At 37.5% G+C, this 15,660-nt stretch overlaps 1 protein-coding gene across 1 annotated transcript in view; it reads left to right on the top strand.

Moving 5' to 3' along the window:
- The first annotated feature begins 1,714 nt into the window (after positions 1 to 1,714).
- Positions 1,715 to 15,660, top strand: part of LOC126457659 (RAD50-interacting protein 1) — a 121,347-nt gene continuing 107,401 nt past the window's right edge. Inside the window, exon 1 of the mRNA XM_050094151.1 lies at positions 1,715 to 2,076. Within this exon, the coding sequence (XP_049950108.1) occupies positions 1,930 to 2,076 (147 nt within the window). The 5' untranslated portion in view covers positions 1,715 to 1,929. The remainder of the gene's footprint in view (positions 2,077 to 15,660) is intronic.

Here is a 15,660-nt window from a genome sequence, read left to right as displayed (position 1 = left end):
AAGAGAACAGAGTGGATGCACTGTTACATCTGCTATTCTTTTTATTACAAAATTGGGGAGACCATAAATAATAAGAATGCCAGTCGATGGATAGATAAACTTGAAGCGCTCGAAGCTAACAAAGAGCATGTTACCCCAAATCCCTATAATGTTCCCCCCCATGTCTGCTTTGACGAAAAGTGCCGGCCAGTCTGAGTTGGCCTTTAAAGGTGGGTTTAGACTAGCAAGTCGCTTGCAGAAGTTATTGCTGCAAGTTATTGCTAGCCGCTTGCAGCTGTGTTTACACAGCAGCTCAAGAATTAAGCAAGATTCTTCCGCAAGTTCTTTGGCAAGAAACTTGCGTCAATAACTTGCTGATACTGTTTACATATGCTTTCAGTACCACTACGAGTGTCAGCCAAAGTGTAAAATGACAAGTAGGCGGGTGAGATATGCTACAGCTCTTGTAATTGCAATGCAAAACGTGAAAAAGAAAAAGAGAAGTATTTGGGTTAGAGAGTAGATAATGAGAAGATCGCAAAATGGTGCCTGTAATAACCTTTTGCAAGAACTGACTATCGAGAGCATGGATACTTTTGAAAACTTTTGCAGAATGTCCTCAAATGATCTGGAGTATTTGTTGGTGTTAATAGTGCCCGTCATATCAAACTTCGGTAATGCTATTTCAGCAAAGGAACGTTTGCTACTCACTCTATGATTTATAGCCACCGGTGAGCTACGAATAAAATAGGCATTTCATTTATTTATGTGAAACACACAACCAAAAAAAGTTTGAATTTTGAAATCTTTTCCTTGTAGGAGACTCATACAAGTCCCTAATGTACTTGTTTCATACTCCCGTCAGCACTATTTTTCTGATCGTACCCGATGTATGTAGAGCCATTTTTAACGTTTTGAAAAGGGAAAATTATTTGCAGGTATGTGAAAACACAACAATTAAATTAAATTTTTGTTGAAATAAACTGAATTTTACAGAATGATATGCTTATAAAATTGTTTTTTTTTTCTAATGCTCATAAAATGGAAATTGACAAGCGAAGTAAATAGAACATATAATGATTACACATCATCTTTTTCTAGACTCCTAAAACAACAAGCGAGTGGATGCAGGTGGCAAAGGGGTTGTGTCTTCAAGTTATGCTATTTTCTAAGTACTTCTTTTATAGATGTGTCGAATATCGACGAGATTTCATTTAATGCGCTCATCTTCTTCACTCTATCCTTAAGGTCTCGGTTATGCACGTTCTGTATTTCGGGGTAGCTCTCCACGCCGTCAGTAAAATGTTCTGCATCCTGCTTCATCCATTCCCGTTTCTTCTCCATTTCTGAAATTTGTTTGCATATAATACGTAAGATGGTTGCATAAAATTAAGTCACCACAGTATGTAAAATGTAAAATATGAGTGTTATGCAGACGACATACATACAACTTGCGCTTCCTACTTGCAGGAAATAGAAATAAATCCTAAAAGCTGCAAGTTACTTGCAGATACTTCTTGCGTGGCGTTCACACTGGAAGTGGAAAACGTACAGCAAGTCACTTCTGCAATAAATTGCTACGGTCGCAAGTCGACTTGGCGATATGTTTACACTCGCAAATCGCGCGGCGAGTTCCTCCGCGCAAGTAAATTGCTGCAATAACTTGCTAGTGTAAACCGAGCATAAGCGAAGGGAAATAAACGACCTCTCTGACTTGAGGACAACTTGTCAATCTTCAAAGTATATAGTTTCGAATTGTATACTACTAGTGAAGTATCAAAACAAATAAACGTGGCATTCTGGCATATGGTATAAGGAAAGTAATTATTACTCGTGATTTTGTTTTTAAATCAATTGGCCTCCCTCTCCTTCAAAACGGCAATGTACGATTTCCGAACCTTCTTGCAAGAATATCGATTTGTGTTCTAAGAGCGAAGTGCCGATACGTGGATGTATATTGGAAGAATGGAAACAGATTTGCGTCAAAAAGTTATTTCTAAACTTAATATTGAATTCGGAAGCGATACAAATAATCTCTATAAATGTCACGAATTACGGAATAAATTAATGGAAGAAAAAGAAGCTATAGAGAATTCGGTAAGCCTAAAATATACTGATATTCAGCCCTTTCTGCAAGTCATTATAACAGATGCGGTGCATTGTACGGCAAAATAGCTTATTTATCATGTTTTTGAAGTGTTGACTGCTTCGCCATAAAGCTGAAATATAATAACACCAGTGACCTTTATCTGTGCGTCCAATTTAAAATGTGACTGTAGAGATACCCATCATAATTCTGGAACGTTTGCGCGTTTTGCAGGAATTGCGTACATAAGAATATTTTATGCTCTAGTCACATGTCAGATTTAGTTACCTATTTTTATACATTCAAGGATCGTCTCACCATGATTTGGGAGTTGACATGGTAATATAATGAAAATCTGTTGCTTAAAACATTGACACACACAAAAAAGCTAAGTATGGTTTATGATGGTAGGAAAGTTGGCTGAAGTGATTTAGGAATATCATGGAAAACCTAAGTCAGGGTAGCTGTACAGAGTGAACTCCATCCTCCCGAATATTAAGTCAGTGTCACAACGGCTACACCATCTTATTCGGTTTGTCCATACTATACAACACTCTTTGATTTACGCACATTTTGCTCCGGATACCTTATAATAGAAAATATAGTTTTGCTCCTCTTTGCAGCACACACTGAGGACATCTGCTGCTGACTTCTGGACCATAAAGAGGTGTAGGTAATACGTAGTAGGAGTCGTGCAGAATAAAGTGCTAATGGGGTATACACTGTGAATACTACTTTATTGCTCTTAAATGAAACGACACATACACATCTCTGTACACAACAGTCAAGTAGCAGACTGCTTAAACACTGAAGATATAGCGAACATTACTGTTCTTTGTTCTGGGATTATACATCATGTATATTGATGCAGTCGTTCAATCATGTCCTGCTAGAGTGAAGTCCCTATAGACACCTCTGTGCCTCTTGCACTAACTGCAGTCTGTTTGGAAAACCAACTCCAGCCTGCTTAACATTCAATTATGCTTCATGTAATTCTTCCTTAACTTCCATCTGTCAACGCGAAAACCTGAGTCAGAATCCCCCCATCGCGAGTGAGATGTTGAGTCCAGGAGAATGACAAGACAGTATCATGCGCTTTAGATCTTGACACACGATTTTCTCGTAAAAACGTTATACTGTGATGGCATAATGTGAGATGGTGTCGTAGTGACCCCCTTTCATAATTAGCCACCACTCTGAGCTCTCTTAAATATCTTTAACTGTGTAGTATACATTAATTAGCTGAAGAATGTTTTAGCTGCCATTTTGAACAGAGGTATTTTAGTAGCCTTTCATGCCCTTGGTTACAGTATACAACTTTATTCTCTAATAGAAAAAACTGTTTTGAGTTTTTTATTTGTTTTCTCTTGGTAAATGTAAGTCCAAACTGGTCCATGTTCCTTGATTATGGATAGAACTGTCAGTGCAATCCATAGTAAAGTTTTCCATTCTGTTTATTGAAATAATTAGCTACTAGTTGCACAAAAGGAATTTTACTTCCTTAAGTGGTTTTAGGCATCTGCTGCTCTTCTTTAGAAGGTTGTAACAAATCACATTACCTGTGAGTGTCAAAAATAAGATGCATGCAGCATATTGCTGTGGTCATGTGGTTCATAGTGCTGTAAGAAAATCATGTAATAGTTATAACCTTCAGTAGGGCAGTAGGTGCCTGAAACCAGTCAGGGAAATAAAATTTATTTTGTGCAAATGGTTGCTGATTATTTCAAACCATTAAATACAGTTGCTGAATATGAACAAAACACAAAATTTCCTGATATGCACCATAGATTGGTTGATGTTCCTACTCACACGTTTCAATAATAGTGCCCAGGTTTTTTTTTAAATAGCTTTTTACAATGTGCACAACTACCGCCCCTTGTTGTTATTTTTGTGGCTCTCTTCTACAGTTTGAAAACTGTGTCCTTATTTCACTTTCAATCCCTAGAAAAGAATACCATAGCGAAGAACTGAGTATATCTAGAAATAGTATGCCAGCGCAAGACCTTGGTTGCTACAAATCGATTATTAAACACTACTTAGAGCACGACATGCTGATGACATTCTTTTGGAAATATCTTTTGTGTGTTCATTCCATGTTAACTGACAATCTATAGAATATCATCTACACTTAATGCGAAAGAGTTGTTTTTCCTTATTATTCTCAAGTGCATACTTTGCTTTTTCTTTATGTTCTTATTACATACTGCTTAATCGTAAACATCCCTGAGGGTTTCATTTGCTGTCTTTAATAGCTCTAGTGTTTGTCAGTGACTATGATGTCACAGTTATTAGCAAAGAGCACTTTCCCTTTATGTCTCATAATGTCTGGGACGTCATTAATATGAAGAACAGAATTGGACGCAATATATTACCCTGAAGAACTCCTATGTTTATGTCCTCGCCTGACAATTGTTCTAATAAAAATTTATCATCATCTTATGTGTGAATTATCTCTAAGTTTTGCATACTGTTTTCCAGGTAAGACTAGAACAACTTGTTCACTATTTGTCTTACACATAGCGATTCTAGCTCCTAGATTAAATACCGTATTTGAGTGACGCCTATTCTCACAAAGAACTGCTTTGGGGCTGCTCTTATGTTTGGTTTCATATCTTTCTGTTGTTCCTTTTTAATACAGTTGTTAGTTTTTGCTTATGATAAAATCATGGGCACCACCATTCCAATATAAAACATATGTAGTGCTACTGAAAGACCCAGTTACAAAATTGCAATGGATATATCACCTTCAATGCAACAGTTAGCTAGCAACAGTTAGCTACGTGCCCCTGAAAGCTGTACAAGTAAATACTGGTATGTTGCAAGGTCCTTGTAATGTATTCTAGTTCAATACTTGTTTTTGGTTTCGAATCACTAACCAATTTCTGGAATTGTATATTTAGCAACACTTCACTAGTTATCCCTTGAGATATGTAACAAGCTTTTGCACCCAGCTTCTTGCTGATTTTATTCTGTCTGATTAGTTGTTTCTATTTCAGTATAACATTATAATATTTTTGTTTCATATTCACTAACATACGTCATTAATGTAAGCTTATTCTTGTAATTTCTTTCTTAGAAAAGCACCTTCTGTAGTCTTTATTTATTTTAATAAAAAGGTGCAGTCTCTTCATTTAACCAACTGCACTCTCATTCAGGAGGATGACAGTTCAAATGTGCATCGGGCCATACAGATTTAGGTTTTCTGTGATTTCCCTTAATTCCTCCAGACAGCAGCTGGGATGGTTCCTATGAAAGGACACTGCCAAATTTCTTCCTCATCCTTGAAATGGTCTGAGCTTGTGCTCAGTTGATGTCAATGGGACCTTAAACCCAATCTTTCTTCCTCTTCATTTACCCGCTGTTACTTATGAATTTATGATTCTTGGTTTTCTTTTTAAAGGTTTTGACAGCCAATCCAAATGATCCCCAAAAGGTAGCAAACTTCTGTTTAAAGTTCTCATCCTGGTTTTGTGTTCCTTGTTAGGAATCTGTCCTTTTTTTATTTTCATAATAAGTTGAATATTTATGAAACAAAGTTGTTTCCAGATTGTCTATATAAACAATGAAGAAATGCACATTAAAAATGCTTCTAATCTCTCATGTTTTCATTTTTAAATCTGTTGGTATGTATGCTCATTGCCAGTTAGTCTGACATAAAAAATTACTTCAGAAGAAATCTATTATCTTGTTGATATATACTTGTAAATTTGCTGTCAGGTGCAAAGTAGTGTCAAAACTTCTGTATTAACTTATTTACCAGGAAAAAAACCTAACTAAAATATTTCTTTGCCATGTTTATGCAAGGTGTCCAAGGAAGAATGGCCAATATTGAGAGATGTGATAGGAATGATCATTCAAAGCAAAATAGTCTGATAAACATGGGCTCTAAATTGCAAACCTCAACAGCTATGAGCACTTTTCATCAGTACTGTGAAACAAATCTCTTCTGCTGCAAGTTCTTTGCTTTCCTTATTTTTGGAGGAGGGAGTGCTGTCCAAAACAAGAAAAAGTTTTCAGGAAACATGGGCTCTGAAATGCAATGACCTTCGGAAGAAGATATGTGTTTTACTGTAGCAATAATGAACAAGTGGTCATAACTCTTAAGGTATGCAATATAGAGCCCTTGTTTACTAGAATTTCTTTTCTTGTTTGGGACTCGATTGTTTTTAAATCTGGGGAAATTTGTGGTGAAGCGAGTACAGTAAGCTCATCCTGGTGTTCTTTGAACCACATATGTATGCTGTGAACTGTCTGACAGATTGCAATCTCCTGTTGGTAGATGTCATCATGTCAAGGAAGAAACAAACTGTATGTGGAGTGAACATCGTCCCCAAGGATAGATGTGCATACTTGTGTTGACGATCAGTGCCTTCCAGAATGATGAGATCATCCAGGGAATGCCACAGAACATAATGCTCTCTCCTCCAGCCTGGATCTGTCCGCCGATGTTATAGGGTCTTACATGCCAACGGCCATCTGTCTGATGGAGCATAAAATTTGATTCGTCTGAAAAGGCCACTGTCGCCATTCAGTGGATGACCAGTTGAAAAGCAGGCGAGCAAATTCCAGCCTTGTCACCAATGAACAGCACTTAGTATGGGGGCATGAACCAGGTGCCTGCTGCAGATGCACACATGCAGCAATGTTCGCTGAATGGTCATTGAGAATTCATTGGTTGCTGTGTAGGGTAAAGGGACTAAACAATCATTGAGGAGACACCGCTGGTAGCCCCTTGGTTCATCTGGGTGGTCAGTTGCTCAACAGTAGCACTCCTGTTCGCCCGTACATATCTTTGCAGTTGTTGTTCACCTCTGCCATATGTGACTGATGATGCCTCAGTGCCAGTTTTGGATTGCACTATTTTGCCTTGCTTGGTATACTTTAATCATGGCGGCATTAGAACAGTTTACAAACTTAGCCATTTTGGAAATGCTTCCACCCTTGGCCCAAAAGCCAATAATCATGCCTCTATGGATGTGAGATAAATCACTCTGTTTCCACATTAAATCAATGACTGCACTGTTTTCTGCGTTCCCCAACATGCTTTAAACATCATCCGTTGCTAGTGCTGCCATCTGCTCTCTGTGAGTGGTTATTACACATTAACACCCAACATAGGCAGTGGGCACACTAAGTGTGAGGACCGTGTATACGACTATGGCTGTATCCTGGTGATACAAACCTTTCTAATTTATGACTATGAATTACAGTGTGGTATAGGGTTATTTGTTATGGAGAAATAACTTTAATTTGAATTTGAAATATAGCTCTGTTCCTGTTAGACGTTTTATTTGTGTTGTTAGGTTTACAGCTGATGACTTGTACACACATTTTGACTTAAGACCTAAAAAATTTATATTTTGGAGGTGTTAATACTCTTACTGTATGCCCTATCAGAGCATGAGTTGTGATCTGTCCTCTCAGCTTCATTTCTGTCAGTACCTCTGTCCTACTTTCCAGACTTCACAAAGGCATTCCTGGAAGAAAGGAGTACTAATTCAGGGAATTATGTGAGAAAGCAATTGTGAAGTTTGGGAAGCAGGAGAGAGGTACTGACAAAAGTGAAGCTGCGAGGGAGGAGAGGGTCACAAATCATGCACAGATGGGTCAGCCAGTAGGACCATTGCCAACCAAAGACAAGTTCCAATTCAAGGCCAGGTATGGCACATGGTTTTAATCTGTCAGGAAGCTACAAAGCTGTACACAATGCACTTCAGAGTGCGAGATTCCTTCTAAATGACTGAATGTTTTATTAGTAACTGAATTGTACCTCTAATTCTGTATTTTTTCATCGTAAAAGTTCTCTTAATTTTTTCTTTGTCGAGCAAGTCATCAGCTCAAATTCATCCATCCAGTCATTTGTTCATCATTGTCACACTATAAAACAAATGATGATAAATAGTTGATGAGTTAATAAATCTTTGTGGCCTTTCATTTTGAAACAACTGCCTTCTGATAGCCATCCTGTATCATCCTGACCATAATCCACTACACTGTATAAATTGATGTCAGATGTGAGATAAGCAGTAGGACGATGGAGTGAACGTGGTTCACATCAAGTTTCACTGGCGGCTGGTCATGCAGTGCAGAGCCAGCTGGCAGGAAGCTGTCTGCTGTATGTGAAAGCTGGAAACCAAGAGAGAAACTCAACTGCACTCTGCTTTCCAAGATGTGGCCAGCAACATCACATCATCCCTTTCTCGAGCCTCCTATTGGCCACCTACAGACATGTTTATAATTGATTTATTCAACAGAAAACAGGAGGTGGTGGTGCGATGCTGATGCCATGCTCTGAAGGAGCTTATGCTGGATGTGGGTCACAGCTTCAGATGTGAAGAAATGAAATAAATGGTCGGAGTGCCATCGTAAGTTGCATAAAGAAGTCACCTAGATTTATTGATGGTGATTAGTTTTGGACTTGCATCCATTCTCCAACCATCTGTATTTGTAAGGGAACAGTTATATATGCATGCATGGAACAACCACAGCAAATAATCCAAATGGTAATGCAAATATTTAAGCAAACAGTAGACAAGTTACAATAATCAGTGCGAAGGGAATTGGTGCCAGAGATCACCAGCAGCTACCAAGTGTGTGAAAGATGATGTTAGATGACAATAAATTATTAACGAATTACTCCTGATAATCCAAACTGCCGAGATGTCTTGTAAGCTGAGTTTGAGTCCTTGCTGGGCAATCAATTGTAATTTGTTATAAATATTCTTGGATTTTCATTCCATTTTCTGTTAGAGCAGAAAATGTCAACATCTCTATTTGTTAATATCACTGTCGATTAGAACAGCTGAAACATGACGTCCGCAGAACTGCAAGTACCTATTTTCATCCCATGAAATGACAAATATTCTGTCTAAATTCCACCTTATCTCACCCAAAGTTGTTTTCCACTGTCTATCCTATTTATGAAACAGCCTGATCTGTCTTCGTGCCTTTTCTGCTCCAAAGCCTTGTCCCTTGGGTCATATGCATGTGAAAGACACAAGGGTGAGACTTCTCACATATCACTCAGCACATTTTCCATTCATGTTGCTGAAATATCCAACACTATCAGCGTTAGAGTTACTAGTGGAAACAGCCACGTCATATATGCAGCCCACATCAGCTATGACAAGTCTTTTCTGTGTGCCAACCATCTTCCATCTTGATGAGTCACCACATGGCAGTGCATGCCTCTGAGCATATCATGCTCAGCCTGAGTTGTTGTTTCAAACCCTGCAGTGTAGATCCCATGAAACATTCTATTACTCTTTAAATGTCAATATGGATCCTACAAACATCTGTTATGAGAAATGATGTGTGTTCTCTATCATCATTAGACTCAAAAAGCACAAAATAATGGGTTCAAAGTTGATGGAATATTTCCTGATTTTTAGAAAGCTTTTAGTATAGTTCACAGTTCTGCTTAATATATGCATGACTATGTATGCCTAAGAAGGTTACAGAAAATGGCAGTTTACTATCAGTATAAGCAAATATCATTTAGTCACAAACCAATCACTGAAAACATTATGAACTGTGTAATATCTAGGGATAACCATACAGATTAATATATGGTTCACCAAGTTAATAACACTCCAGGAAAGTGTGATTCATCCACATTGGGGTTCTACACAGAGTTCTAGTCAGTCCAATTTTGAATGTTGTATACCATTGTGAGACTAGTAAAAAGTTTGATTGATGGAAAAGAGAGAAAATTCCTGGTGATATAAAATACTTATTACTTAAATTCAAAAAGTGTACCCTCCAAAATAAGTAAAACGTTACTATTTGTATCACAGTCCATGAAATGATTGTGACAAGAGCATTAGGGAAATCTGGTCTTGCATGTAGCTATATCACTAGAAAATCATACTGATGCACTATTTATTAGAGCTGGTCAGCTGATCCGGTCAAGCAACAAGTCACTCAGAGTTCTTAGCTGCGTGTCCCCTCCAGTATTCCCATAGGATCCAACAAGCAATTGGAGCCTGGCTGGAACAAATGAGGGCACAATAATTTGACCAAAGTATAGTTAGTTACTGGATCCAATTAAAGGGCAAGCAAATCAAAGCTTCTGTCTAGTGCACTTCCTTGGATTATCTACAGTGCTGGCACAGGAGGAAACAGATGAGGCATTTCTTTGATGAAAGACAGCATACAGACTTTGACACTGCGAAATCTAACGTAGGCCTACATTATATGTCCTATGGGTAAGTAGGCATGTTGAATTTCATACAAATTCAAGGATTCTTCATGCAAAAGTGCCTTATCTGTGAATATTATTATATTTTTAAACAGAAAAGAAATATACATTTTAGATAGGAGAATCTTCAATGTGCATTGAGTCAAGATATACATTAATAAAAGACCATGAAATGATAGAAACTTCATCTGGGCAACAATAAGCTATGACTACATTGCTTAGTGTTATTTATGCTGAAGCCACTAAAAATTGATCAACACAGTGAGAGGGGCTTCTGAGGGTAAAACTTGCTGAACAGAGCTGCTTAAGTAGTTTGTGTGTCGATTCCATTTTAACTTTTTATCTGTCTGGGCATCATGGAATAGAATTTTACACACTGTGTTTCATTTAGTGTGTGAATGTTAATATCTACTTCTGTAGCTTCAGGTCAGTGCTGTTTGTTTTAAACCTCATAATATGAGTCTTTGTAAGATTGACACTTGAACTGAATCACTTGTAGGCCTGGTCACCTATGATCTGAACTGTGTCTCCTAATGTTAAGTTTAGACTGTCAATTTGTGTCTTTGTGTAGTGAACCAACATTACAATTTTTGGAAACACTTTGTCATTGGAAGATAATTTATGTAGGTTAAGAACAAGAATGAGCCCAGTACCAAGCCTGGTGGGGCCCCACGTTATATTCCCCCTTTCTATGGCACACTATGTCAATAACATCCTTCTGCTTTCTGCTATGAATGTAAGACTCCGTCCATGGAAGAGGAATGTAATTAATGTCATAACATTTTAGTTTGCCAAGTAGGATTTTGTGATCCCTACAATCGGATGCCTTGGCAAGGTTACAACATAAACAAACAGAACAATTAATTTTTTTTATTTCTGCTAGCACATTGTTTGTGAAGTCTTGTATTGCTTTGTCTGTAAAAACCTTAATGAAAGCCAAACTGAGAAATGGTGATATTTGTAGACATGTAGTACAAATGAATTTAAAATTAGGTTGTCTTGATATTCATGTGGGGAATTTCATGCCTATCTGGATAATAAAATGCTTCACCTAGATGAGAGAAACTTAAATGACTGCGTATTTCCTTTCTGAAGACGTGAATGAAGTAAAAGTAAATTTGCTTAGATCAGGCATATTCTGATATATGCCGCAGTTCATTTAATTCATGCTGCTCATACAATATGTAGTGTTGTAATTTTATTAATATGCAAATGTTTTGTAAGTCTACAATGATTTTTAGTAACGAGGAATTGTAAATATTCTTCTTGGGTTTGCCACCAGATATTAATGTGCAAATCCCACAATATTTCATCCATACAGTTTCTCAGTATATCAGATGATGGTAGTTGCTGGCACTGCTGCAAAATATGATTGATGATAGTCATGTGGTGGCATTAAAATCTATCAAACCAGGAGCAGAAAATACGTATGTGTGGGGATGCGCCCACAGTTGGATGAAAGCTGCACTCATAGTGCCCCTGCCAGGAGCCAATGAGAGGCCTTCTGCATGCGTGCTGGGGGCAATGGCTGTGCTGCCGAAAGCCGTATTGAATCTCCGCAATGCACTGCATCCCGTAATTTGCACTGTGCCCGTCATGAATTAGAGGTTCCTGTTTCTCAGTGTATCACTGTAATATTGTGGGATTTTCACAATATTTTCTGGTGGCAAACCTGAGAAGTGTATTTGCAACAGATCCATTGGGAAAGTGAAAAGTCACAATAAAGAAATAGCTGACAATGTACTAAATTATGGAGAATGTATAAACAGCAGAACACATCCTCCTGAAATACTGTTACTTAAACAAGAAAGCACATAGTTTCATTTGAAGAAAATTATTTTGATTCCTGTGTCTCAGTAGTGAATAAGGTTACAATGAATAAGGTGGACCAAACAGAACCTGTCTGGAACAAATTCTTAATTTAAAACTAATCCTTAGGCACCAAAGGATTTCTAGTAACAATATTGTATGTACGTTTGTGGACATTAAGAAGTCCAATAACTCAGTTGACCGTGAACCTCTTTTCCAAATTTTAAAGGAAAAAGAGCTAGATAATAAAACTCTTAACACTGATTACACAAATGTTAACTGACACCAGCTCTAAAATTAAATTCATGGGAGAAATTTCTGAACCATTTGATATAAAGACTGGTGTAGACAGGGAGATAGTCTTGCCCCCATTACTGTTTAACTATGTTTTGGAAAAGGTAATTACAGAATGGCAAGAACAAAAGTCGAGTCAAAATATAGATCAGTGAATCAAGTTAGGTAGAAGTAATATTAGAGTAGATTGCCTCGTCTCTGCAGATGATCTGGCAGTTTTATCTAAGGATATTACCACAGTTCAGAAACAAATTGAAATCCTTAAAGAAGTTGAGGAAAAAGTGGGACTACAAATATAATTCAAAGAAACTGAATATATGCCACACAACAAGCAAGCACCAAAGTTTTTGAACACGAAATATGGAAAAATGAAAAACAATGTAAAATCCAGGATGGAATGTAACAATATTATGAGAAGGAAAGTTGCTACTCACCATATAGTGGAGACACTGAGTCGCAGATAGGCGCAACAAAAAGATTTTCACACTTAAAGCTTTCGGCCAATGGCCTTTTGTCAATAATAGACACATACGCACACTCACACAAACGCAACTCACACACACACAACTGCAGTCTTAGGCAACTGAGGCAGTGTGGTTTCAGTTGCCTGAGAATGCTGTCATGTGTGTGAGTTGTGTTTGCATGAGTGTGTGTGTGCACATATGTGTGTCTATTGACAAAAGGCCATTGGCCGAAAGCTTTAAGTGTGAAAATCTTTTTGTTGTGCCTATCTGCGACTCAGCATCTCTGCTGAATCGTGAGTACCAACTTTCCTTCTCATAATATTGGAAAAATAAAAACTTTCTCAATTTAAATACTCGGGGGAAATCATACAAGAAAGCTGCAAATGAAGTTCACTGTCAAAAAATGGCAACTGCATTCAGATTAACACAAAATATTTATAATAAAAATCACTTTCTTAATTCAGTGAACTTAGGCATTACAGCACTGTAGTCAAACTTGAATGTCTTTATGGCACAGAAACGTTGGGAAAAGATTAGGCCCCAAAATTACTGATGGAGAAACTTATAAGCTGAGAAATAATAAGGAAATAGAAGAATACAACTTAGACATACATGGTGACATGAGAAAATGAAGGCATGCATTTTATGGGCATATTAAAAGAATGGCACCCATTATGTTTCAAGACAAAACAAAAAACCGAATGCCATGAAAACAGAAGTAAGGCCAAAACTGAGCCAATTAAATGGATCACTGTGCTTAAGGAGGATCTTAAAGTAGCTTGTATAACTCAGGCAGACGTTACAGATGGAAAAATGTTTAGACAAAAGATATTTGATTGGAAAGTTGGTCAGAGGGAAATTAGAAAACGGACTGGAACACTATGGCCTGATGAAAGAAAGAGACTTCATTCTGAATGGATGAAATGAATGTGGACACAAAGGAACGCCAACCACCAAAAGTGATATTGATTGATTGTACCTTGCGTGGCCGTACTAGGCCCATATGTGAATAATAAATATGGGTTACAATAACACACTGTTTATTATTTTATGAAGCTATGGTGACTATTTGCCACAGGGAAAATATGCTGTCAATATTTTTGGAATGTCAAAGAGTATCAAAAGTGAAAAATATTTCTCTCCCTATATGTGTCATTAAAAGAAGTGACTCTACTCTGAGACCAAAGAGACTGTTTGTTTGAAATGTTTGACTGCACTGGTGAAAAAACTGTCCCGTGGCCAGCAGTACAGCACTCACCACCAGTAACTGCATATTGGCTACCAGAATAAATGGAAAGTGCTGTTCTGCTGATACAAAAGTGACTTCCAACCTATGTGCCATGGGAATCACATAGTTTCATGTTAATTTGAGGAGAAGGAGGAGGAGGATGAGATTGGTGTTTAACACTCTGTCGACAATGTGGTCATTGTATTAGGGAAGGATGGAGAATGAAATTGGATGTTCCCTCTCAAAGGAACCATCCTGGTGTTTGCTTACGGAAAACCTAAGTCAGGATGGCCAGACATGGATTTATACCCTCATCCTCCCAAAGTCCAATGTGCTAGCCACTACGCTACCCCACTCGGCTACATCAGTTTGTTTTGGTTATGTTTACAACTGCATAGTGTGCTGTGGGTACATAGCTTCATTTTCTTATTGATCGTTATTGCCCATAATAACTTTATAGTGATAAAATAACAATTAATGATTTTATGAGAGATTGGTTCAGTGCACTTTATAAAAGGAAAAGAGGTGACAGCAGTTACATAAGAAGAGTTTGAAATTCATGAAACTGAATGATTCAATCACTAAATTTGTTGCTTCTCAGTTTGTTTTTGTTTCATTTTCTCATAAGGAACACTCTTCTATTGATACTGATTGTGCTTTGTTAACCTCAGTGCACAATATGTGTCTTGTTGCTGAGGGTTGGAAATGCCTTATTCAGGTGTGAATCATACCCTTCATCATTTAAGCATTTCATTGTAGATAGGAGTCCTGTGATCAGATAACTTTCGGTATAAGAAATTCTCACCAGTCCATCAGTACTTCTCTAGCTAGACACAAGAAGAATGAGTAGTGATTTAGGCAAACTGTTGCCATTAACCTGAGGAAACCGCAGCTATGATGGGGCATTCAACAATGGTTAATGGCCTGAAGACATAAAACGTGAAAATTAAGAAGTAACAACTAACTACTTCCCCAAATCACAATATTTATTCAGAGGAATTGATTACCTTTTAAAATTCCCTAATGGGACTCCCCCCCTCCCCCTCCTAAGTCAAGCACTGAAAAAACAATCTATTCACCCAGTGAGACCCGTAAATGTGGCTTTCAAAAGGGAGACCAAAGGAGAAAAACAAAATGTGAATGGTTCAGAGATGCAAAGCAAAATACAAAAACAATATAAAAATTTAACTTCTCAATCATTATGTAGATTTAGGTTTGTTTGCATGCCTCGTGAGCAACACATGAGACAACAGGAAAAATGCATAAGAAGATTAATAAAATAATCATTTATTGTATGATGGTAACTTCATAGTCGCTAAAGTCCAAAGAACTGATGCAGCAATAGCTTAAGAATCACTGATGTCAACAAAAACTTCTTAAAAGCTAATCTCTACCTTAGGTAAAAACAGCAATTTTGCTAAAAGAATGCAAAATGTTCGAGTGTGAGTAAATCTGAGGAAGATGACACAAAAAGTTCGAGATAACGTATATTCAAAAAAATTGGGTGCAGGTTATTGTAAGATAACAGGAGGGTTGGTGTAGAATTAAAACTTCGTTTGTGTAAACTTCAGTGCAAAGTTATAAAGCTTAGCCAACTAGT

The sequence above is a fragment of the Schistocerca serialis genome, chromosome 2 (genome assembly GCF_023864345.2).
Source record: "Schistocerca serialis cubense isolate TAMUIC-IGC-003099 chromosome 2, iqSchSeri2.2, whole genome shotgun sequence".
Lineage (NCBI taxonomy): Eukaryota > Metazoa > Arthropoda > Insecta > Orthoptera > Acrididae > Schistocerca > Schistocerca serialis.
Note: the sequence above shows the minus strand (reverse complement) of the source record. Positions and strands in the feature narration are given on the sequence as shown.